The sequence below is a fragment of the Sceloporus occidentalis genome, unplaced genomic scaffold (genome assembly GCF_023333645.1).
Source record: "Sceloporus occidentalis isolate IW3139 unplaced genomic scaffold, rSceOcc1.0.p SCAF_1, whole genome shotgun sequence".
Lineage (NCBI taxonomy): Eukaryota > Metazoa > Chordata > Lepidosauria > Squamata > Phrynosomatidae > Sceloporus > Sceloporus occidentalis.
Window position 1 is genome coordinate 68393731 of NW_028316981.1, and position 23498 is coordinate 68417228.

A 23498-nucleotide genomic window follows, 5' to 3' on the forward strand; every position below is an offset into this window, starting at 1 on the left:
TGGCAGCTGTGAAGGAAAGGCAGTGAGTGGACTATAACTCCCATCAGCCCTAGCCAGCATAGCAAATGCTGAGAGATGCTGTGAGCTGCAGTCCAACAATATCTGGCAGGAAGCATTGCTTATATTTCTGTCTATCAAGTTTCTGTTGCCTGGCCAATGACAGTAACAACTCCAGTACTGCTCTTGCTACCCTTTTGCTCTCCAAAAATAATTTGTTCTACCCTTTCCATTTTCCTTTTTGGTGATCAGTCACTCAAACAAACACTCAAAACCAAACAATTTTGAATTGTTTTGATGATTTAGAGTCACTAGTTGGTGGCTTACAACTTACGAGGGCCACTCTAAATTTTTTTATGCCTTTCATCATTTCAGCATAACTAGAGATACTTTGTCTTACTTTGTTTTGAATTTTTGAGGAGTGACTGCCCCCCATTTGATTTTTGTGGTAGCCATTATCTTAAAATAATGGCCTGAATACTGTTGGTTTGTCCTGACTAGAGTAGGCCCATTGCAACCATTGTTGACTGGTGCATCAACACTTTGGCCACATCTATTTTTGACACTGCTTTAACTGCCATGGCTCAATGCTATGGAATTCTGTGATTTATAGTTTTGTGAGATAATTCAAATGTTGTATTTAACTCTGTATGTGTGTGTGTTCTTTCAAGTTGCCTGCCAATTCATGGTAACCCCATGAATTTTATAGGGTTTTCTTAGGAAAGGAATCAGAGGTGGTTTTTCTAGTTCCTTCCTCTGAAATGCAGTCTACAGCACCTGGGTGTTTGTTGTTGGTCTCCCATTCAAGAACTAATCAGGGCTGAACCTACTTAGATTCCAGGATCAAATAGGATTTAGTGGTACCTTTAGGGTATTTAGGCCCTCTGCCTTTAACAGATCACACAGAAAATTCACAAATCAATAGTAGTTTTCTCTTTGCTGTGCACATGCTCACCACCACTAGAGGTCAATATACACTAGTCACAAGCAGTAGATCCAATAAAAGAAACGTGCCTATGATCCTTCAGGTCACCTGTCATCCTATGGCCTCCCTACAAGTAGTGTTTTTTTAGTTAAGGAGTACTCAGGTGGCTTGCCAATTACTTCCTCTAAACTGCTTAGCTTCCAAGATCAAATGGGATCTGGTACCTTCACATTCATACAATGGTCAGTCAAATCAGTATGCATGTTGTTAAGTCCTCTTGCCTTAACATACTGAGCATTACTAGCTTTGTACATCTGGGATCTTATATTTGTTGCCTGTCCATTGTCCCATTAGATTTCTACTGTATATTTTCAACTTGCCTCGTGAGGGGGGGAGTGAAGAAGGGAATTTTCATTGAAGTTTTAGCTGCTGTCACACACATTAAAGCAGTTTGACAGCACTTCTGGATGAAAGGTGGGATATAGGTCAAATAAATAAACAATCTCTAACAAAGTCATTGAGGCTTAATAATGGGCAGTTCTATGTACTTTCAGATATTGGGCTTGCACTATGGGCCTCATAACTTCTCTTAATGTCCCAAAATAAACACAAATGCTCGCTGTCACATCTGTAAGAATCCCTGCAGCACTATCCGGTTGAGTAAGTGCCTGCAGGATCACACAACCATCTTTAAGACCCAGTGTTTCCCTTCTGAAATCACTCTGTTTTAATTCAGCTGAGGAACTTGAGTGGTGTTAATGAGTAAGTATAAATTATTAAGCAGGAATCTACCTTCCTTTAAGATTAAAGTGCCATGATATTGACAGCTGTTCTCCATTCCTTATTTAAACTGTTCTGTCTGAAAGCCAGTGTTAAGCGTGGCAGACTGAAGTGAAGCCAGAGCTGTGAAACCATGGCATTGTTCAGAAGCGTTGCTGTCTTTGGTAATTTCACTTGTAATTAGAAAACTGGTTGTTTTCTACTGTGAAAATTAAGACAGAGAGATTTTTAGGAGTACACTATTGATTTATTCAATTCATCTTTATGTTTGTACTTAGATTTTCATATGTAAATATGAAATAGGATATCTTCTATCCCTGTGTGGTGTTATATTTGTTGTATAGAAGCATAGTCCATTAATATTTGTGGAACTTACTTTATTCTAATAATATTTTATAATGAAGAAGCAATAACTTACTTTAGCTCCTGAACATGTTACAGCAAGTTTAGTTTAAAGGGGAGTGTCGAAGAATTTCTGGCATAGTACACTCTTTGTTGAAATGCCTTCTATCATGCCAATAGCTATAGCTATTATTAGAGATATATAATAGATACTCTAATGCCCTACAATGACTGGACTTAACTGTATCTGCTTGTCAAAACAACATGGAAAGACAGAAAGGGAATGGTGGATAACTAGTAACTTCATTTTTCTTGAGGAGTCAAGAACTTGACAAAATTACTAAGCTTATATTTGACACTGCTCCTATATTACTATATCATACCATACTACTCCATACCATTTTATTTTGTTTTAGCAAACAGCCATTATATAAATTATAGAAAAAATAAATACAATTTAAATTTCTGCTAATTAACTTACATATTTCTCTGCATTGAACAACAGAAAAACAAGCCTACCACCCATTCAGTGGTCTAAATAAAAGACAAATGTAGTTGTTTTTAAGAATATTGTAAATAGAGCACACAAGCAGTACATAATTTGTATCTCCTATTGACATGGAACCGCGACAGCATACTTTGTCCTTCTTGGGAATTTTGTTATGCCTACTTATCCAAACTGCCAAAGGAAGAACATCTGTATAAACAACAAACTCTGGTTCACTCAAAAGTATTTTTGTCTTGTTTTCCAGCTCCAGTGTCTGAAGTATCCCCCCCATTGTCTGAACCTTGTCCAAATTCAAGATTTCCAGACTTCAGAGCCTCTCCTTCTTCATACTGTATTTTTCAAACATTGTACAAAAGACAAAAACGGAAAGAAAAACCCAGAAGGAATAAACTCAGCAAACATTATATTGGGAGCCCACTTAATTTCAAGTAAGTGTGGACAATTTCTTTTCAGCTTCAGGAAAGTTGTCATGTGCACTATTTTTGAAAGGACAAGTCCCTGTTTCAAGTACAGTTTAAACAAAACACAAGCTTCATTTATATACCGCCTCATACTGCCTAAGCAGTGTCTAAGCAGTTTACAACTGTAAGCTAATTTGCCCCCAACGATCTGGATACTCATTTTAGCAATCTCCGAAGGATGCAAGGCTGAGTCAAGCTTGAGCCCTTTTGCTGGTCTTGAACTCGCAACCTTGTGGTTTTGAGTGAGTGGCTGCAGTACAGGCATTTAACCACTGCGCCACCAGGGCTCCTCAGCCTGGTTTAGTGCACTCCCACTTCTGACTTTGATAGAATCATAGAGTTGGAAGAGACCACAAGGGCCATCCAGTCCAACCCCATTCTGCCATGCAGGAAATCTCAATCAAAGCATACCCGATAGATGGCCATCCAGTCTCTGCTTAAAGACCTCCAAGGAGAGAGACTCCACTACACTTCGAGGGAGTTTGTTTCACTGTCAAACAGCCCTTACTGTCAGGAAGTTCCTCCTAATGTTGAGGTGGAATCTCTTTTCCTATAGCTTGCATCCATTGCTCCGGGTCCTAGTCTCTGGAGCAGCAGAAAACAAGTTAGCTCCCTCCTCAATATGGCATCCCTTCAAGTATTTAAACGGGGCTATCATATCATCTCTTAACCTTCTCTTCTCCAGGCTAAACATCCCCAGCTCCCTAAGTGGTTCCTCATAGGACATGGTTTCCAAACCATTCACCATTTTAGTCGCTCTCCTTTGGACACGCTCCAGTTTATCAATGTCCTTTTGGAAGTGTGGTGTCCAGAACTGGACACAATATTCCAGGTGTGGCCTGACCAGAGCAGAATATAGTGGCACTATTACTTCTCTTGATCTAGATATTATACTTTTATTGATGCAGCCTAAAATTGCATTGGCCTTTTTAGCTGCCGCATCGCACTGTTGACTCATGTTCAACTTATGGTCTACTTGGACTCTAGATCCCTTTCACATGTAGTCTCGTTCAGCCAGGTCTCCCCCATCCTATATCTGTGCATTTTATTTTTCTGCCCTAAGTGCAGTACCTTACATTTCTCTGTGGTGAAATTCATTTTGTTAGCTTTGGTCCAGCTTTCTAATCTATTAAGGTCATCTTGAATTTTAATCCTGTCCTCTGTGGTATTAGCTACTCCTCCCAGTTTGGTGTCATCTGCAAATTTGATAAGTATACCCCCGATTCTGTCATCCAAGTCATTGATAAAGATGTTGAATAGCACTGGGCCCAGGACAGAGCCCTGTGGGACCCCACTGGTCACTTCTCTCCAGGATGAAAAGGAGCCATTGTTGAGCACCCTTTGGGTTCGGCCGGTCAACCAGTTACAAATCCATGTAACAGTTGCCTTGTCTAGCCCACATTTTACAGGCTTGTTTGCAAGAATGTCATGGGAAACCTTGTATGTTTTTATACTATTACTGTTTAATCCTGTCTTAGTACTGGGAATGGTGGGGTAGGTCTAGGGTTTGATTTTTTAACTTTATTGTAACTTGATGTATTTTATTGTTGTAACCCGCCTGGATTCTTCGTGATTGGGCGGGCTACAAATAAATCTTTTTTATTATTATTATTATTATTATTGTCAAAGGCCTTATTGAAATCAAGATATACTATATCCACAGCGTTCCCTTCATCTACCAAGCTGGTAATTTTATCAAAGAAAGAGATCAGATTTGTCTGGCATGACTTGTTTCTCTGAAACCCATGTTGACTTTTTGTGATTATGGCATTGCTTTCTAGATGTTCACAGACTCTCTGTTTAATGATCTGCTCTAGAATCTTTCCTGGTATTGATGTCAGACAAACTGGACGATAATCCAAATAAATGATAGTTTTTACTATTGTAAATGTCATTTGTGCTTTGAACTTCCAAATATTTGCTTTATGTGTTGAAAATGGCAATGTATCTTTCAGACACCTGTGTCACATTGGATGGAGTCCCCAAACTGGTTTTGCTGTAAGTAGTTGCTGTGGAGTAGCCACTAGTGCTTTTATCATTTATCCTTATTTGACACAGTTGCTCCTAAAGCAAATACTGACTTTCTTTTCTGTTAAACTTAGATGTTCACTTTAAGTATCTGAGACATGCACTCCAAATTGTTTGAGCCTTACTCTGCAATCTATTGCTTGTTTCCTTAAGAAAGCACTTCTATTTCTCATTAAATACAGTGGGAGTTACTGATGAACAAATGTGCATTTGCTGTTAACTGCCCTTGAGTTGGCGTTGACTCATGGCAGCTCTGTGAATGAGACACTTCCAAGCCCCCTGCCCTTAATTGCTTTGCTCAGATCTTGCATGCTCAGGGTCATGGCTTCCTTGATTGAGTCTACCCATCTGGTATGTCGTCTTCCTCTCTTCCTACTGCCCTCTATTTTTCTTAGTATTACTGCCTTTTCTAATGTGTCGTCTCTTCTCATGATGTGGCCAAAGGATGAGAACATCAGAGAGCCCTGGTGGCGCAGTGGTTAAATGCCTGTACTGCAGCCACTTACTCAAAACCACAAGGTTGTGAGTTCAATACCAGTGAAAGGGTTCAAGTTTGACTCAGGCTTCTGAGGTCACTAAAATGAGTACCCAGATTGTTGGGGGCAATTAGCTTACAGTTGTAAACCGCTTAGACACTGCTAGTTCAGTATAAAGTGGTATATAAATGAAGCTGCTTGTTTTGTTTGCTTCTGGGGAGAGATCAGGCTTGATCTTTTTGGCCATCCACGGTATCCTCAGCACTCTTCTCCAGCACCACATCTCAAATGACTTAATTTTCTTTCTATCAGGTTCTATCAGGTTTCTTCACTATCTGGTTCTCCGATCCATACATGGTGATGGGAAATATGATGGCTTGGATGATCCTAAATTGGTATTCAGCTTGGTATCTTTGCACTTTAAGATATTGTCTGTTCTTTCATAGTTGCTTTCCCAATCCTAGTCTTCTTCTGATTTCTTGACTGCAGTCCCCATTTTGTATATGTATATTGTGCCTGTGTGTGTGTTGTATATTGTACACATGTCTGAATAAATGTGCATTGCACTTATTCTTCCAAGGCATGCAGCTTCCACCTTCTTCTCTGAACACAGCTGCACAGCCATGTTTATACTAAATCTCTGTATTCTGCTCTGTAATGTCTCTGCATTTCCTCAAAGAATTCTGGGAATTACAGTTTGGTAAGAGAATCTGACAGTTCTGTAAGAAGTAGGAAGAGGGATTGATGTGTATGTAGGATTAACAAATAACAGGCTGTGTGCCCCCTTCAAGTCCCATTGAATTTGGTGGGATTTTTAACTGTTCTTAAAAACAAATTATGGCCCAACTAGTAGTGTTAAAAGGAATATTTTTTCTAATTGTCTTTTTTGTTGTGGGTTGTCTTGTAGACCAGTTTAGATCCTGAACTAAAAATGGTCTTTGCTCAGGCTGGTATAACACAGGCTCATCTGCAGAACAAAAGAACTTCAAAAAAGATTTTTGAAACTATAGAAAAACATGGGGGTGTGGCAGCTGTGCTGAAAGAGGCAAGAACAAAAGGTATAGTTCTCAGACACCTGTGTATACTGTGACACTAGATCTTTCCGTATTCATGTTATGAAAACATGTATTCAAAGGTTCAAATGCTTTGGAATTTTGGTTAGCTGAAGTGCTCTTAAGTATACCTGGTGTGATTATGTGATTATGCAAGGGATGCTGACAGATACCAGTTGGATGGTACTTGTATCAAGATTAGTAACTAATCCAATTTATTTCCTTTCTCTGTATTATTTGTAAAGTTTAATCAAAAGAGGGGTGGAGAAATATTGGTCCTCCAAATGGTTTGGACCATTTCCTAGGAATTCCATGGGCTAGTGGTAAGGAAGCGGTAGTTCCCCAACTCTGTTTTAAAGGCTGGTCTCGGTGGCTGAATTTGCACTGCAGAAATAATGTAGTATGATACTGCTTTCACTGCCATGGCTCAGTGCTATGGATTTCTGGGATTTATAGTTTTGTGGGATATTTAGCCATCTCTGTCAGTGAGCTCTGATGACACAACAAACTACAGATCCCTGGATTCCATACCTTGGAATTATGGCAGCTACAGTCATGCCAAACTGCATTAATTCTGCAGTACATATGCAGTCTGTGTGCAACAAGTAAGGCAAGTGGGCAGAGAAGCCTATTAAAATGATTTGGATTTTGGGTGGTGTACATTTGGAATGTAGTACATCTGTTTAAAAAACAGTGGACTTTATCACCTCCACTTCCTTGCTTATATTGGGATGCTTACATTGTGCTGAGTCTAATATGCATGTCCTTACTAAGAGAACTACTTTGGCCTTCTAGATTGGGTCTATAAATATTCCAAGTCAAAATTTTCACCCTTGCATTTGGAAATTTCTAGATGATGTAACTCTAAACTATATCAATGGCACTGCATTGAGAACTATCTTGGGATGGGGGACCAAGACTTTATAGTAGCAGTAAAAAGTAGCAATAAAATAAAAAACAGTAGCAATAATAAATAATAATAAATAAAATATTTATTTATATACCGCTTTTCCAGGGATCAAAGTGGTTAACAGCATCTCATCATTACAAAACACAGTAAAATTACAATAGAAATTACATTAAAATACATATCATAGAATACAATTTGCCATCCAATTTGCTAGCTACAATAAAAATACCACATCGTTAAAGGGGGGGGGGGAAGGAAAAATAGTGTTAGGAACAGTCGGGGAAAGCTTGTTGGAATAGAAGGGTTTTTAACCCCTTCTTAAACTGGACTAGGGAGGTGGCTAAGCGGAGCTCGCTGAGAAGTGAGTTCCAGAGCTTGGGGGCAGAATTAGAAAAGCCCCTCTGCGATGTCACGGCATAATTAGAGTCTGGAACCCTAAGTAATTCCTTCCCAGCCGATCTGAGTGTGCGGGGCGGAGTATATGGAGAGAGGCGGTCCTCTAAGTACCCTGGGCCCAAGCCATTTAGGGCTTTATAGGTAATAACCAACACCTTGTATTGCGCTCGGAAGCGAACAGGCAGCCAATGTAGATCTTTCAGCACCGGTGTTATATGACTGGCCCTGGAAGTACCAGTGACCAGTCTTGCCGCCATATTCTGAACCAGCTGTAGCTTCCGGGTATGGTACAAGGGTTGCCCCATGTAGAGCGCATTACAGAAATCCAACCGAGAGGTTACCAGAGCATGTACTACTGTTTCAAGGTCCCCTCGGCCCAGGAAGGGTCGCAGCTGACGTATCAGCCAAAGCTGATAACAGGTGCTCCTGACCATCGCATCCACCTGAGATGTAAGGTGGAGCGGCGAGTCCAAGAGCACCCCCAAGCTGCGAACTGTATCCTTTAGGGGGAGCATGACCCCGTTCAGGATAGGTGGACAAACCTCCAATCCCGGGCCAGGGGAACCTATCACAAGTACTTCCGTTTTCTCTGGATTCACACTGAGTCTGTTTTCCCTCATCCAGTCCATTACCGAGCTCAGACAGGCATCAAGAGGAGAGATGCCATCCCTGGTCACTGAATCAGTCGGAGACACAGAGAAAACTATTTGGGTGTCATCAGCGTACTGATAACACCGCGCCCCGTGTCTCCGGATGATCTCTCCCAGTGGTTTCATGTAAATGTTAAATAGCATAGGGGACAGAATGGCTCCTTGAGGGACACCGGATTTAAGGGCCCTCTTATTGGAGCACACGTCCCCCAGCTGCACCATCTGGAATCTGCCCGAGAGGTAGGAGTGGAACCACTGAAGCGCAGTGCCCCCAATTCCCAACTCCCTCAGGCGTTCCAGAAGGATACCATGGGCGATGGTATCGAAAGCCGCTGAGATGTCTAAGAGCACTAACAGGGACACGCTACCCCTGTCCATGCCCAGACGGAGATCATCAACCAGGGCGACCATGGCAGTCTCAACTCCATAGCCCGCCCGAAACCCAGTTTGAAATGGATCTAGATAATCAGTATCATCCAAGATCGATTGAAGCTGGATTGCAACTGCCCTCTCGATCACCTTCCCCAAAAAAAGCAGTAGCGAAACGGGCCGATAATAAAAAGGAAGATATTCTCTTTGTATCTTTAAGGCTACCCAGGGATTGTCTGCATGCACTGAAGTAGAAGCCAATAGTCAGACTCGGCTCAGTAGATAGCAGTGTTCTTGGGGAAACTGTTCTTATCTGAGGAATATATAGAATACCCAGGGGCTCTCCCCTAATATGCAAAGTATTTTTAAATACTGTATATACTTGACTATAAGTTGACCTCATGCATAAGCTGAGGGCAGGTTTGGAAGCTTAAACTGTGGATTTTGATATAACCATGGATAAATTGAGGATAAACAAAGGACTCAGAAGATACATCAAAGGAAAACAATAGAATCAGTGGCCTGTTACAGACTGCCAAAATAAAGCTGCTTCGGGTCTCTTTGGAGGTATGCTATTTAAATGATGCATGGGTCCTAAGAGTCCAGAGGTCACGCCAAAGCCACACTCCATTCCTAAGCACTGGAGTGCAGCTTTGGTGAAGCTTCCGGATTCTTAGGATGCATGAATCATTTAAACAGCATACCTCCAAAGAGACCCGAAGCAGCTTTATTTTGGCAGTCTGTAACAGGCCATAGAATCCAATGTCAAAGAACTTGAAAAATTCCACTGGGCATAACTGATTGTGCTCACACTAAAAACTAGATGAATGTGAGAGCAGAGGGGCCAATTTTTTCAGGACAGATTACATTCTTTTACCAGAGGATGGTTTCTTCTTTTGTAAGAGTTTAAGTACACAACTTATGTTTACCCATGGATAAGTCGCCTCTGGTTTTTGGGGTTAAAATTTTGAGTAAAATTTCTAGACTGAGTATATACAGTAGCCACACCTCCCATTCACTCTTAATTATTATTTAGATGGAATGCAGTCAGGAGTTTTGGAAAACACCCGTTGGGTCTTCAGTAAAGTTGGTTCTTGCACTGGCTATGTTGGAAACTGAGGAGATTATCGCACTGCGTTCTGAGACCGTTCTCATCACGTGATGAGAACGGAACGCATTTGAGTATACCGCACGTATGTGTTCCAATCGGGTTCTCAGAACGTTTAAATGTGTTCCAAATGTGTTCCAGGAGGGTACAGATATGAATGTGTTCCCAGAGAGCTGAAACGTGATGAGAATGTTCCAACAGAGGTGTGTGCGAAGATTAAGAGGTGATATGATAGCCCTGTTTAAATATTTGAAGGGATGTCACATTGATGAGGGAGCAAGCTTGTTTTCTGCTGCTCCAGAGACTAGGACCCGGAGCAATGGATGCAAGCTCCAGGAAAAGAGATCCCACTTCAATATTAGGAGGAACTTCCTGAGAGTAAGGGCTGTTCGACAGTGGAACACACTCTTTCCTCAGAGTGTAGTGGCGTCTCCTTCCTTGGAGGTCTTTAAGCAGAGGCTGGATGGCCATCTGTTGGGGATGCTTTGATTGTGATTTCCTGCATGGCAGAATGGGGTTGGACTGGATGGCCCTTGTGGTCTCTTCCAACTCTATGATTCTATGATTCTATGAAGGCACACATTACATGCGCACACACACAGGAGGCAAAAGGCTGACAAGCAGCCAAAATGGGGAATTGGGATGACAGCAGAGGACTCTTCTTTTCTAACCGGTTTAAAGAGCTGCTATGGCTGCCGGGGCTCTGCCCTTGGCCCAGTCCCCTCCCTGGCAACTTGCTTTTCTTCGGCTTGAAGAGACCTGCATGGAGCTCCTCCTTCTTCCCAGCCTTGCAAAGGAGGTTTGGGATGTAACTTGCAAGGCTCATCTCTCCCCATTTCTCTTTCTCCCTGCCTTCCTCCCGATCCCTCCTTCTTCCCTCCCTTCCCTCCCTCCTCCTTTCCCCCCTCTCTCTCTCACACACACCCCTTCCCTCACTGCAGTCGCTCGCCTGCCTGCTTCACTGCCTCCCTGCCTGTCATTCTTTCAGCCAATCAGGAGACGGAGGCGGCCTTGGTGGAATATGTTCTCAGAACGGTTTCAGGAATCGCTGTGCGGTAAAATGCAGTTCTGATCACGTTCTGATCACGTTCTAGTTTACTAATGCAGTAATATCTGTTCCAGGAACGTTCTCATCACGTGATGATAGGAACGTTCTCAGAACACAGTGCGATAATCTCCTGAGGCTTGGTGAAATTGCCTTGTTCCTAGTCTGTAAACAAACAGATTCTATAGAGAATCTAGTTTTTGCTGCTCTCTCTTTCAAAGCATGTCCCAAAGCTTTGGAAGAGAGAATATTTGTTCTCAGTTTGAGAAAAGCAAAACAATTTTGTAGATGCTTTGGATGATTGATCTGTGTGTCCTGCATCTATTTAAAAATAACGGTGCTCGCACAAAATGGCATGGTTAGCCCTAACATTAGGTCAAGTAAGAAAACTTGGGCAGGAGATGCTGGCAGACGGCCCTGACAGTCCCTCAGCTGTTCTTTCTGAACTCCCTTGGCTATTCATGTTGGAAAGAGCTGTGTATACCATACAGCCTGACCTGGAATCTCTAAACCAGTCTGTGCTCTCTAGTGTTGTGGTGGACACTGTCTTAATCACAAGCACTGGAATGTTTCAACTCCCAGTCTAGATGGTGTGTATCTATCTAGATGCCACCTGTCCCTTTGCTTCAGTCAGTAACATGGAACAGCTGTGGAGAACAGTGTATAGGTTTGGGTCAGATGTATGACTGCAGAAGTTGCTTCAATCTTTTTTTAAATCTAGTTCAAACTGCTCAGCCAGCTTGAAAGCAAGTACATAACAAGTATGTTTAGGGTGCAAGCAAAAATGCTTGAAACCATATCAGATCATAAATGTCAGTGCATTGGATACAAGCCTAACAACATTACTTGTTTAGTAGCAGCTCAGTATGTTGTATCAATGAACACATTTAATACTCATAGGGGGGTATCTGTTATTAGATAATTACACCAGTTTGATACCACTTCAGTTCTCATGGCTGTATCCTATGGCATTCTGGGATTTGTAGTTTGGTGAGGCAGTTAAAATGGCTCTATATAAAGGCAGTGAGCTCTCATAGAATCCTAAGTAACTCAAAAAACTACAAATCCCACAATTCCATGAGATATAACAATGAGACTAAAAGTGCTATCGAAGTGACACAGCTGTGTAGTGCAGATACAGCTACCATGACCTTTTTGTGTAGGATTTGGTTTGCTAGGATTTGGGAAGAAATTGTTGTGGTTCAAAAATTATACTTAGGCTTAGTGAATAGCTGGATGTTTATTTACACCACCTATCCATTTTTCCACAGGGTTTTTGACCAAATCAGTTGATCATCCTTTGCTTCATTCTGTGATGCCCAGGGGGCCTGGTACAACCTGTAGTCCTGAAAATGAACTAGACTGCCAAACTTCAACAAGGATGGATGGGTTTCATGATGATGTCCCAGCAGTGTCTTCCTCAGTATCAGAACCACGTAATGATAATCTTCCTTCAGCTGTCATAACTCCAGCACCTTCCATGTCTTCTCTCCAAAGGTCATCTCCACAGAATTTGATCCAGAATCTAAAGGAAGTGCAAATGAAAAGGGCAAAAAATGGCAACCAATTAACTCCTTTCAGTCAAGATGCTGTTCTGTGTCAGATCAGAAAAGGAGCACAATTGAAAACAGCAAGTATTTTCATCTGAGTGCATGTTTTCTTGAATAATTTTGACCTGACAGAATTTTAAGGACTTGTTGTTTTTGGGTTAGCCTTCAGAACAAAATTTCTTAAAGTACAGATTTATATTTTTGCTTTGTACATATGTTGTTTTAAGGCGCACCAGACAACTAATGTAAAATGGTGCCAAATTTGTTGGCAAATGTTTACTTACTAGATCTCTACAGTGTGTGCGTGTATTTGGTCACACATTTTAGAATAGTCCAGAATTTGAGCATTGCTTGAAAACTTGAAATGACACAGATAGGAGACATTTAGTCTCCTTAAGCAGGGGCAAGTAATTTATATTTATAATTCTCTTTTCTCTAATATCATCGAGATATGATTACTAGACTGATTAGGAATGGTTCCTGTTTCATTTGATGGGAAAAGAAAGTATAATTCATTCCAGGATTATGTGCTGAAAATACATGGATATTACTATTCAAAACAGTATGACTAGAGTCAATATGACATTCAACTGTTATAGTACTATTTTCCCACTCTTAACTGCTATGGCTGCCTGCTGTGGAGTCCTGGGATTTGTAGTTTAGTGAGGCCCAAGAGCTCTCTGGTTGAGAATTCTAAATGCCTCTCCCTCAACTGCAAATTCCAGGATTCCACAGAAGGCAGCCATAGTGGCTAAAGTGGAATAATAGCACTATAATTCTGTAGTGTGAAAGGAGTCCTAGGTTAGGTGTTTTTGAAGTGTTGTCATGGAACTCAGTGAAGTGATTTAAAAGAAGGAGATAATGGCAAGTCCATTCTGTACATGCAAAAGCAATAGATGAGAGAAATGAGCATTCTGGATTTATATTTGATAGAAATGCCAGCTATGAGTTGTCTACTGGAAAACCAAAATGAAGCATTTTCTGCTGGTGGGAGGAGTAATAGTAAGTTTTTATAAAATTCTTGTTGTGTGCTTTTAAGTCATGTCCAAGTCTGACTTGCAGCAACCCTAAGGTGGTGAACCTACCATGGGGTTTTCTTGGCACCCAACTTTAGAGGTGATTTCCTATGGCCATCCTCTGAGGCTGAGAGAATGTGACCAAGTGAGTCATCCAGTGGGTTTCTATGGCCAAGCCAGGATTTGAACTCTGGTCTCTAGTCATAATCCAATGCTCAAACCACTACACTACAAATGATTTGGTTAAACAAATAACAACAACAATAATATATGATTTGGTTACCATTTTTTGCACAAAAAGTCCTCGGGTATAATTCACATGACTAGTCTATTTACCTCATGGTGTTGACTAGGAAAAAAATATACTATATAGAAAATATGATTCGGGCTCTTGTTTTAGTACTCTAAAGTTGCAGTTATGAAAATGCACCCAAGCATTTGTAAAGGCCATTCTGTAAGTTGACTTATAGTAATGCAGAACTGCTGAGGGCAAACTGCTTTTAGCTGAGGTCATGGAATGGTGCAAGATGAGCTACCAGTGATGCTATTTTGACCCCTGACATAATAGCTTCACTCTTTTTCACAGCACATCATGCAAGCTGACTGTGCATCATCAAACCCCTGAGTGCAATTTTGTTCTAGCGCAAGGAGACAGGAAACATAGTCCTCTTCGATGATGTTGAAATATAACTTCCATCCTTCTTGACCATTGGTCATCCTAGCTGAGGCTGGTCAGAACTTGGAAAATTAGTTTTAAGGAGGATATACACAATGGCATGCTGCAGCAATCCATAAATATGCTGGAGTAAAATGATGCTCTGAGCATTGTAGCATGCTACCACCTGCCACTCAGTTATGGATGGCTTCAACATGTTCACTCTTCCTCAAAAGTAATTTCTCAAGCTCAGTGGATGACTCCGAGTTGGAGTCCAATAAATCTTAGAGTCACAGGTCCATAGGCCCAAGAGCCCATTTGAAAGTATGTAACTGTACATTTCAATCTGAGTAGTAATTATTCAAGTGCAATATACTGGCAGACTATTCAGACCTTGAAATCACAGGAAAGGTAGAGCTACATAAAAGAATGCCTGTCTGCTGTGATCACCCATAGCATGGTATGTAAGATGGATCTCTCTTGGTTTTCACCATTTATGATTCTGTCAATGTTATCAGGTAGTTTTCATTCTGAAAACTACTCATGTCACAGTGACTTGGGCTAGCATAGTGTAACGGTTTGAGTATTGGACTAGGATTCTAGGAGACCAGGGTTGGAATCGCTGCTCAGCTACTGGGTGACCTTGGACAAATTATTCTTTCAGCCTAAGAAGAAGGCAAGGGAATATCCTCTCTGACAAAATCTTGCGAGAAAACCCTAGGAGAGGCTTGCCATAGGCCAGAGCTGAGTTGAAGGCACATAACAACAACATGCTGAGATTTTTTTTTTTTTAAAAAAAACTTGAACTTTATATAGCAAAAGCCCTTAGATTGTCAACATTCCCTGCTTTGGTATCTGGTAGTACTAGTTAGCTCTGCATGCTGGAAGGGGAAATTCCTCCAACTTTTAAAACTTGTGTTGCTGACAGTAAAAGCTGCCTTTAGCTTCTCACTACAGGACCTTGTTGTAAGTTTTCTATGGGCAGAGTTGTGAGTGGGTTGGAAGGAAGCTGGCTATGTAACACAAGTAGTTGCACAAGCTCCAGTTGCACAAGCAAAAGGGCTTCAGTCACTCGAGGCTTATTCTAATCTCGTATGTTTAAAAATAAAATAAAAATCAGACCTAAATCCCAGTGACAGGCTAATTACCTCAATCGGGTTTTTCTTGAAAGCAAGAAGAAAGCTGATTGGGTTGAACCATCTTGCAGCATGGAATGCCTGGGGCTGGTGACAGCTCCTGTGTAGAGGGAAAGCTTTGTTTCCTAAGTTGTCACTTTTCAGCTGTTGCTTGTTATTTTTATCTTGTATTTCAGACACATGGGGGTGATGACATGATTAGAAATTGCCACCAACTAAGAAAATGAAAGCTCTCCAATCTGTCTTACAAATTCTTTGAGTTATTTCTGGAACTGTCTATTTTTAAAAAAATATATTTCATTGCTTACCGTACTCTCTTTAGCAAAAATTCCTAAACCTTGCATTGCTTATTGTCCACATGATTTTTTAAAAAAGGCAATGTTTCTAATGATGCAAGGGGATGACTGAAGTAATGAGATTACTTTCCATATGTGTTTCTTCATGACATTGCAAACCTTGTTGTGTGGAAAGTAGACAATATGTCTAATGTTACTCCTTATTTTCTGCAAAATGTAAGGATGATAGATGTAGATACACAGGATTTCATCAAGTAGGTATCTGCACATATATACCAGCTTTCTGCAATAATGCAAGTGCAATTTCCTGTCTCCCAAGAGACAGTAGGCTTGGGGTCATCTAGAACTCTCATCAGCCCATCCAGCATGTGTGTGTATGTCCCTTCAAATTGCCTATCGACTTATGGCAACCCCATGAATTTCATAGGGTTTTTGTAGGCAAGAAATATTCAAAGTTGGTTTTACCAGAACCTTCTTCTGAAATATAGCCTACAGCATCTGGTATTCCTTGGTGGTTTCCCATCCAAGCACTAACCAGTCCTGACCCTAATTTGTTTCCAAAATCAGATGGGATCTGGTGCCTTTAAGGCTGTGATGTCCAAACCCTGGCCCTCCAGGTGTTTTGGACTTCAGCTCCCAGCATCCCAGACCATTGGTCAAGGTGGCTGAGGCTTCTGGGAGCTGAAGTCCAGAACACCTGGAGGGCCAGAGTTTGGACATCACTGCTTTAAGGTATTTAGATCCCATTTAGAATGCTGAATTGTCATAAAACTTATTCACAAAGGGGGGGGGGGGAAATGAGTCAGGTGGTTGCAATATTTATTGCTCTATTCTGTTACAGTTGGCCCTTCTTATACTCAAATTATTTTTATACACGGATTCAAGCATCCATGGTTTGTTAAAAATGTTAAAAAAAGTATAAATTTCAAATATCCATTTTGATTTTCCATTTTTTTTAATAAGGGACACCATTTTGCTATGCCATTATCTTTAGTGGGACTTGAGCATCCAAGGATTTTTGTTATCCACAGGGGACCTTGGAACCAAACTCCAGTGTATAATAAGGGTCCACTGTACTTAAAAAAATGTTTCTGCTGTTGTTCTGGATTATTTTCCGGAAGTTTCCAGCATGATATGCAACATTTTATTACACCACCTCAAGTGGGCTTCATTCTAATTTTGAGATGTATTGGAACAAAAAAGTATTGTTCACCTTTCCCTTTTCATTTTTAGACTAATAATAATAATAATAATAATAATAATAATAATAATAATTTATTTATATACCGCTATTCCAAATTAGATCACAGCCCCATAGTACATCCCTGCATCAGTGAAATTGCACCTTTGCATTATAACTTTAAATTTTAAAAAATCAGAGGGAGAAAATTGACCCTTCAAAACTCCTCAGTTTTGCTGTTTTTTAAAAACTTTGGAAGGATCAAGAAACTGTTACAAATAGCTCCCATCCCAAGGAATGGAACAATTCATTCTTTGGGACAGCAAGAACTCAATATAAAGAGGCAGATGGAGTGGTGATGTATTGCTGTTTCATGCATTTAGGCTTAGTCTGAGAACTTTATCACAGAAGGCTAGTAAAGTGCAATTACATTAGGATAATAGTGTTTTTGGCAGGTACTGATCACATGACTTTGAGTCTCTGCTCTTGCTGCTTTGCATTTCAATCATTGGTGGAGAACACCTTTTCATTGATGGTTTTTCCTCCTCAATGAAAAGCTGCACTCCACCAGTGAATGAAATGCAAAGCAGCATCAGGAGAGACACTAAATCATGCCCCATCGGTGAAAAGGTGCGCTTCATCAATAACTGAAATGCAAGGCAGCAAAAGGAGAGACATGAAGTCATGTGATAAGTACCTGGCAATTGACAGTATTGTCCTACTGAAATTGTGCTCTACTAGCCTCATGTGATAAACTCTGGATGAAGAAGGCCTTGTGTCAAAGGCAAAAAAGCGAAGGTAGATTCTGAGGAGCAATTTGAAAGAGAAAGTAATAAATAGTACTCTGTTTATTATAAGATAGGTCTTACTAGTCCAGTACTGTTTACATTGACTGGCAGTGGATTTCCAGATTTTCAGGCAAGAAACTTTCTCAGCCCTATCTGGAGATGTGACAGATGGAACCTGGAATACTCTACATGCAAAGCATTGCTGTACCACTGAGCTATACTTAACCTTTGAGGGAACAGGAGACTTGGGGAGTAACCTGGGACAGTGGAGCTAGATAGTGAAAATCATAAGGTGAGATATGTTAGGGTTATAAGAGCAGAGAGATGGGATAGGGCAAGCAAGGCTATGGAAGGTTCTGAGGGCAAGGGCAAGAAGCAACAAGCCATTTGATGCTGTCCTAACAAAACTCTTAAAAAGAACTAGGTGTTGCTTTATTTATATCTAGCTCCACTGTAGACTTGACTTCTTAAAAGCTACATCACTGTTTAATTATCAGTATCTGAAAACAGGTGGCTGACAATCCAACATCTCTCAGTGACCAAGGAATAGTAGCAGCACTTCAGGACGTCATTGGGAAGAGACACCAGGCAATACATGACTCAGGTAATCTTGCTTTTAAATGGACAAAACAGTCTTTCTTTCCAATCCTTCTGAGAAAGTATCATGCTTGCTAATGTTTAGTGGAACAAAATAACTTATCTGGTAAGAGCTGAGTGAACCCATACTTCTGACCAGCCAATGTTTTTCTTTTCTTTGAGTCTCTGGCTATCTATTTATTGGCCAGTTCTGCAAAAGAATATGTTTAATTTGATTTACTGTTAAAGATCTATTGAGATAACTAACATTTGAAATTCTGGAGAAATCAAACTAAAGATAACCTTGGTCTGGTGTCATAAATTGTTGCCAAGGATGGAGAGACATAATCCTGTCTGCTTTGGGCAGAAAAAGTCCTTTGAGTATGTCCTGAAGAAGAGAGAAAATTTAAAGTGCCCTGTATTCAGATGCCTGTAAACATATTCCTAATTTGTTGTGTGAGATATAGATACTTTATGAATTAAATAACACTTATACAACTTGGCCCTCCACATCTGCAGCTTTGATTATTTTGCAGCTTTGATTATTTAAGGCTTCAATTAATATGTTCTTTTTAGGAATCTCTAGGTCCTCCAGCACAACTCTGCCAGAAGTTTACCATAGAGTTGTGCTGAAGAAACTAGAAGTTCCTAGAGAAACTTCTCTAAGCATCTGTAGATTCTCCAGCATTATTCTGTGATCAACTTCAGGCAGATGTTGACCACAGAGTTGCATTGGAGGACCTGGAGATTCCTAGAGAGGTGTTCTTATATAAAAAGAACAGTGTTTTTTTGAAAATATGTGATTTTTCCAAATTCACAGGGATCCTTCATCCTTAACCCCAGTGAATGTGGAGGGACCACTGTAGTTTTCTCCTCACTCTTGGGGCATTATTACAAATTTATTTTATGACAATAATTCCCCTGCTGTGGATACACCGGACAATAATTCCCTGTACATGTATTTCTTCTGAAGTATGACTTGTGAATAATATTCAGAAGAAATGCCTTTGTGCTGACTAACACTCTAGATTGTAAAACTGTGTAAAAGAACTCAAAATCATTTAAAAATAATAGAAGTGAGCTCAGGTCTGTGGTCTTCATCATTACTCGTACACAGTATAAAAAAGCCATGTTTGGTACTTTGCGACTGTGTCTGGCCTCACGTTTATTCTGGCAGGATGAAAAAACGCTACCAAAGTTCCATTTACAATCCCATTTAAACAAGTATTATGTGCTAATAACATGCAACAGAAAGATTCTCTTAACAGTCATTTGTTTTAATTTCTTTCTGTTTATTCATTGCTATTAGCTATTAGCTAGAAACCATCCAAGTGTTTTAAATCTAATTTTTGGTTGCTTAATTTCATTTGTTGCTATATTGCCTTTAAGATTTGCATATTCATTATTCTCACTACCTCCAAACCGCACAAACTAGCCATTTACTCTTGTTTGATTAAATCCTGTTTTCCCTGATTAGTTTCCCAGTGTGTGAAAAACAGTAGCACTTTTCATCCTTGCAAAAGACTTGGATGACAGAACTGGGGGCATACTTATCAAATTTGCAGATGACACCAAACTAGGAGGAGTAGCTAATACCCCAGAGGACAGGATCAAAATTCAAAATGACCTTAATAGATTAGAAAGCTGGGCCAAAGCTATCAAAATGAATTTCAACACGGAGAAATGTAAGGTACTGCACTTAGGGCGGAAAAATGAAATGCACAGATATAGGATGGGGGACACCTGGCTGAACGAGACTACGTGTGAAAGGGATTTGGCAGTCCAAGTAGACCACAAACTGAACATGAGTCAACAATGGCAGCTAACAAGGCCAGTGCGATTTTAGGTTGCCTCAGTAGAAGTATAGTGTCTAGATCAGGGGTCGGCAACCCCCGGCCCGCGGGCCGGATGCGGCCTGCGGAGGGGCAGGACTGGCCCCAACCCAGTCCTGCCGCTGCCTCCACCTCCTCCTGGGCCGCGCAACTGCGCTACCCTCCTCCTCCTCCACCGCGTGGAGGAGGAAGAGGAGGGCCATGCGGCCTGGGGCAGAGGAGGCAAAAGGGGAAGCCCTGCACCACCCGCACCGCCTCCCCGCGTGGCCACGTGCTGCCCACCTCCTTCTCCTCTGCCTCCTCCGCCCCTCCCCCAGGCCGCGTGGCGCATGGAGGAGGGGGCAGGAGAAGAAGGAAGAGGAGGAAGCGGAGAAGGAAGAGGAGGGAGGAGGAGGAGAAGAAGGAAGAGGAGGAAGAGGAGGAGGGGGGAGGAGGAGAAGGAGGAAGAGGAGAAGGAAGAGGAGGAGGGGTGGAGAAGAAGGAGGAGGAGGGGGGAGCAGAAGAAGGAGGAGGAGGAAGAGGAAGAAGAGGAGGGGGAGCAGAAGGAGGAGGTGGTGAGTGGCCAGAGGCCTCAAGGTTTTTTTAAATTTTATTTTGTGTGCTTTAAGTGCTAACAAGTCTCCCTTGCTTTGACAATGATAGTGTGATGATGATGATGACGACAATATGAGTCAGCTTGAGAGGCATGCAGGCACTGTTTCTTAAGCCGAGAGAGTGTCACCTTCCAAAGTGTGTTTTGGATGCTTTTAATGCTAACAAGTCTCTCTTGCTTTGACAATGATAGTGTGGTGGTGGTGGTGATGGTGGTGGTGATGATGATGATGATGATGATGATGATGATAATGATATGAGTCAGCTTGAGAGGCATGCATGCACTGTTTCTGAAGCCAAGAGAGTGTGACTTTCCAAAGTGCCTTTTCTGTGTGTTTTTGGTTCTTTAATGGTGATATTGATATCAGAAAGCCTCTGAGGCAAGGCCAATGTAAATTGCTGTGATTTTTACAAACTCATGCGCAGTGAAGAAAAACCAAAGTTCCTTGACCAAGTACACACTTCTGAGAAGTACACTTGGTGCAAGAACTGTGAAACCACCTCGACATGTTCAATATGCATAGCCATGTTAAACCATGCTAAGTGTTAAACCCAAGGGGTTTGGTTATGGAATAAGCCTCTGATGCAAGAGGCCATGTTAAATAAAGCCATGTGAAATGCCCAAATGTGCTGTTGTGTGTGTTTTGGAATGCAGGTTGGGGGTGTTTGGCCAGAAAGGGAAGTACTGTCTAGAAATAATGCCCAAATGTTCTCCATTTTGATCATGCCTAAGAAACATGCATTTATATTAACATTTTAAAAAAATCATACAATTTTTTGGCATGTCCTCCATTTAAAAAAAATTGTGTCCTACATTTGAAAATGTTGCCCTATATTATCTATCTATCTATCTATCTATCTATCTATTTATTGGCTTCGCCCCCCCCCCCCCCCCCGCTTGTTGTCTGGGGGACACCAACCCAGCCCCCGGCTCAAAAAGGTTGCCTACCCCTGGTCTAGATCAAGGGAAGTCATAGTGCCACTCTATTCTGCTCTGGTCAGGCCCCACCTGGAATATTGTATCCAGTTCTGGGCACCAAAAAGGATGTGGAGAAACTGGAGCATGTCTAAAGGAGGGCAACTAAAATGGTGAAGGGTCTGGAAACCATGTCCTGTGAGGAATGACTTAGGGAGCTGGGGATGTTTAGCCTGGAGGAGAGAAGGTTAAGAGGTGATATGATAGTCCTGTTTAAATACTTGAAGGGATGTCATATTGAGGAGGGAGCTAACTTGTTTTCTGCTGCTCCAGAGACTAGGACCCAGAACAATGGATGCAAACTGCAGGAAAAGAGATTCCACCTCAACATTAGGAGGAACTTCCTGACAATAAGGGCTGTTCGACAGTGGAACACACTCCCTCAGAGTATAGCGAAGTCTCCCTCCTTAGAGGTTTTAAACAGAGGCTGGATGGCCATCTGTCAGGGTTGCTTTGATTGAGATTTTCTGCATGGTAGGGGGTTGGACTGGATGGCCCTTGTGGTCTCTTCCAACTCTATTAATCTATGATTCTGTGACACTGTCATTGGAGAAGTACTTCACAAATTGGGTGAGGACAAACCATTCTGATCATAAACCTTATAGGAGGTCAGAGGCCAATATCAGCAATTGAAAATGAAGATAGGACCTTTGTGCAGAATATAGAGGGAGGCCCTATAAAACATCACCGTAGGCATCCCCAGGCAAAGAACTGGATGAGCTGCTAACATGAATAGAAAGTGCAATCACTGCATTCCTTTTTCAAGGAGGGAAGACCATGCAGAGGGAAATATTGGACACATAGCATTATCGGGATTGCAGAAATAAAGGCAATCATTTCGGCCATACTTTTTATAGCCTTTACAATGAACTTGAGGCAAAAATTGAGAAACAAGAATGAGGTCTCAGTTTTCTCACGGGAACCCTGTAGTTTAGAAGAATGCTTTTTTAAATAAAGTCACAAACATATTAAATTCCTTAGGTGGGAAGAGGACTACTGGAGTGAGGAATGAAACAGTTTGCTTTATAGTACTCTAATGTTGATACTGGCTGAAATTCTGCACAAGAGCACTTCTGATAGGAGACAAGAGTAGACTGCAACAATGTGGTGTGCATTATAAAATAAAAAACTCTGGGAAAACACAGTGATACCCATTGCAATGTCTGATTTTCAAATTATTTATTCTGCTTATTAGCTTGTAGAATGTTGTTCAAATATGAATCTCCTGCTTTTACCTCTTTTGCATGTAAAATCTGTATTGCTTACATTCGTAAGACTACATTACACACAGTGGAGAATATTCCCAGGCATGTATGATTATTTCTAACACACACACACACACACACTTCCAATACTTGCAAATGATAAATAGGTTTATAAAAAAAATATTTGCTCATAATACTCATAACCATAGTGTTTTTTCCCTTGCAGATAGTGAAGAGGCTGATTTGGACACTGGAGATGAATGGGATGATTAAGATATTACTTACCACCAGGATAAGAGATTAAGCATGTTAACTGTTACTTGGTCTTATAATACAAAATGCTAATAGATTTTCTAGAAGACTTGGAGAATATGAAACAGTTTTAATTGTGGAACATTTAAAATGTGAAAGTTCTCTAACATGATTCAAGATGCTGACATATGACTGTGCTATTTTTTATTTTTAATAAAGTTCAGATTATAAATTACTCGTTAATTTTTATGCATTACTTTTTTGCTACAATTCCCCCCTGGTATACCGTATATAACCAAGTGATCTGTTATAACTTCTGTTGCTTCATTTGCAGTGTAATCCTATGCATGTCTATTTATAAATAAGTGCACTTACATACTCCTGTTAGGATATTATTC

At 41.0% G+C, this 23498-nt stretch overlaps 1 protein-coding gene across 1 annotated transcript; it reads left to right on the forward strand.

The window, feature by feature from the left end:
• Positions 1 to 1835: 1835 nt before the first annotated feature.
• LOC149321536 (uncharacterized) lies at positions 1836 to 23287 on the forward strand. Its single transcript, XM_089513858.1, has 7 exons — positions 1836 to 1866; positions 2797 to 2980; positions 4969 to 5011; positions 6425 to 6575; positions 12319 to 12677; positions 18179 to 18272; positions 23075 to 23287. The coding sequence occupies exons 1-7, from the start codon at positions 1836 to 1838 to the stop codon at positions 23119 to 23121; spliced, it is 909 nt and encodes a 302-aa protein (XP_089369984.1). The 3' UTR covers positions 23122 to 23287.
• Positions 23288 to 23498: the final 211 nt, after the last annotated feature.

Bases quoted from the DNA above. Each gene is read 5' to 3' on its own strand.
- LOC149321536 (XM_089513858.1), top strand. From the start codon at position 1,836: ATGGCATTGTTCAGAAGCGTTGCTGTCTTTG. The intron at 5,012-6,424 runs GTAAGTAGTTGC...GTTGTCTTGTAG, and splicing joins GTCCCCAAACTGGTTTTGCT to ACCAGTTTAGATCCTGAACT. The intron at 18,273-23,074 runs GTAATCTTGCTT...TTTCCCTTGCAG, and splicing joins CCAGGCAATACATGACTCAG to ATAGTGAAGAGGCTGATTTG.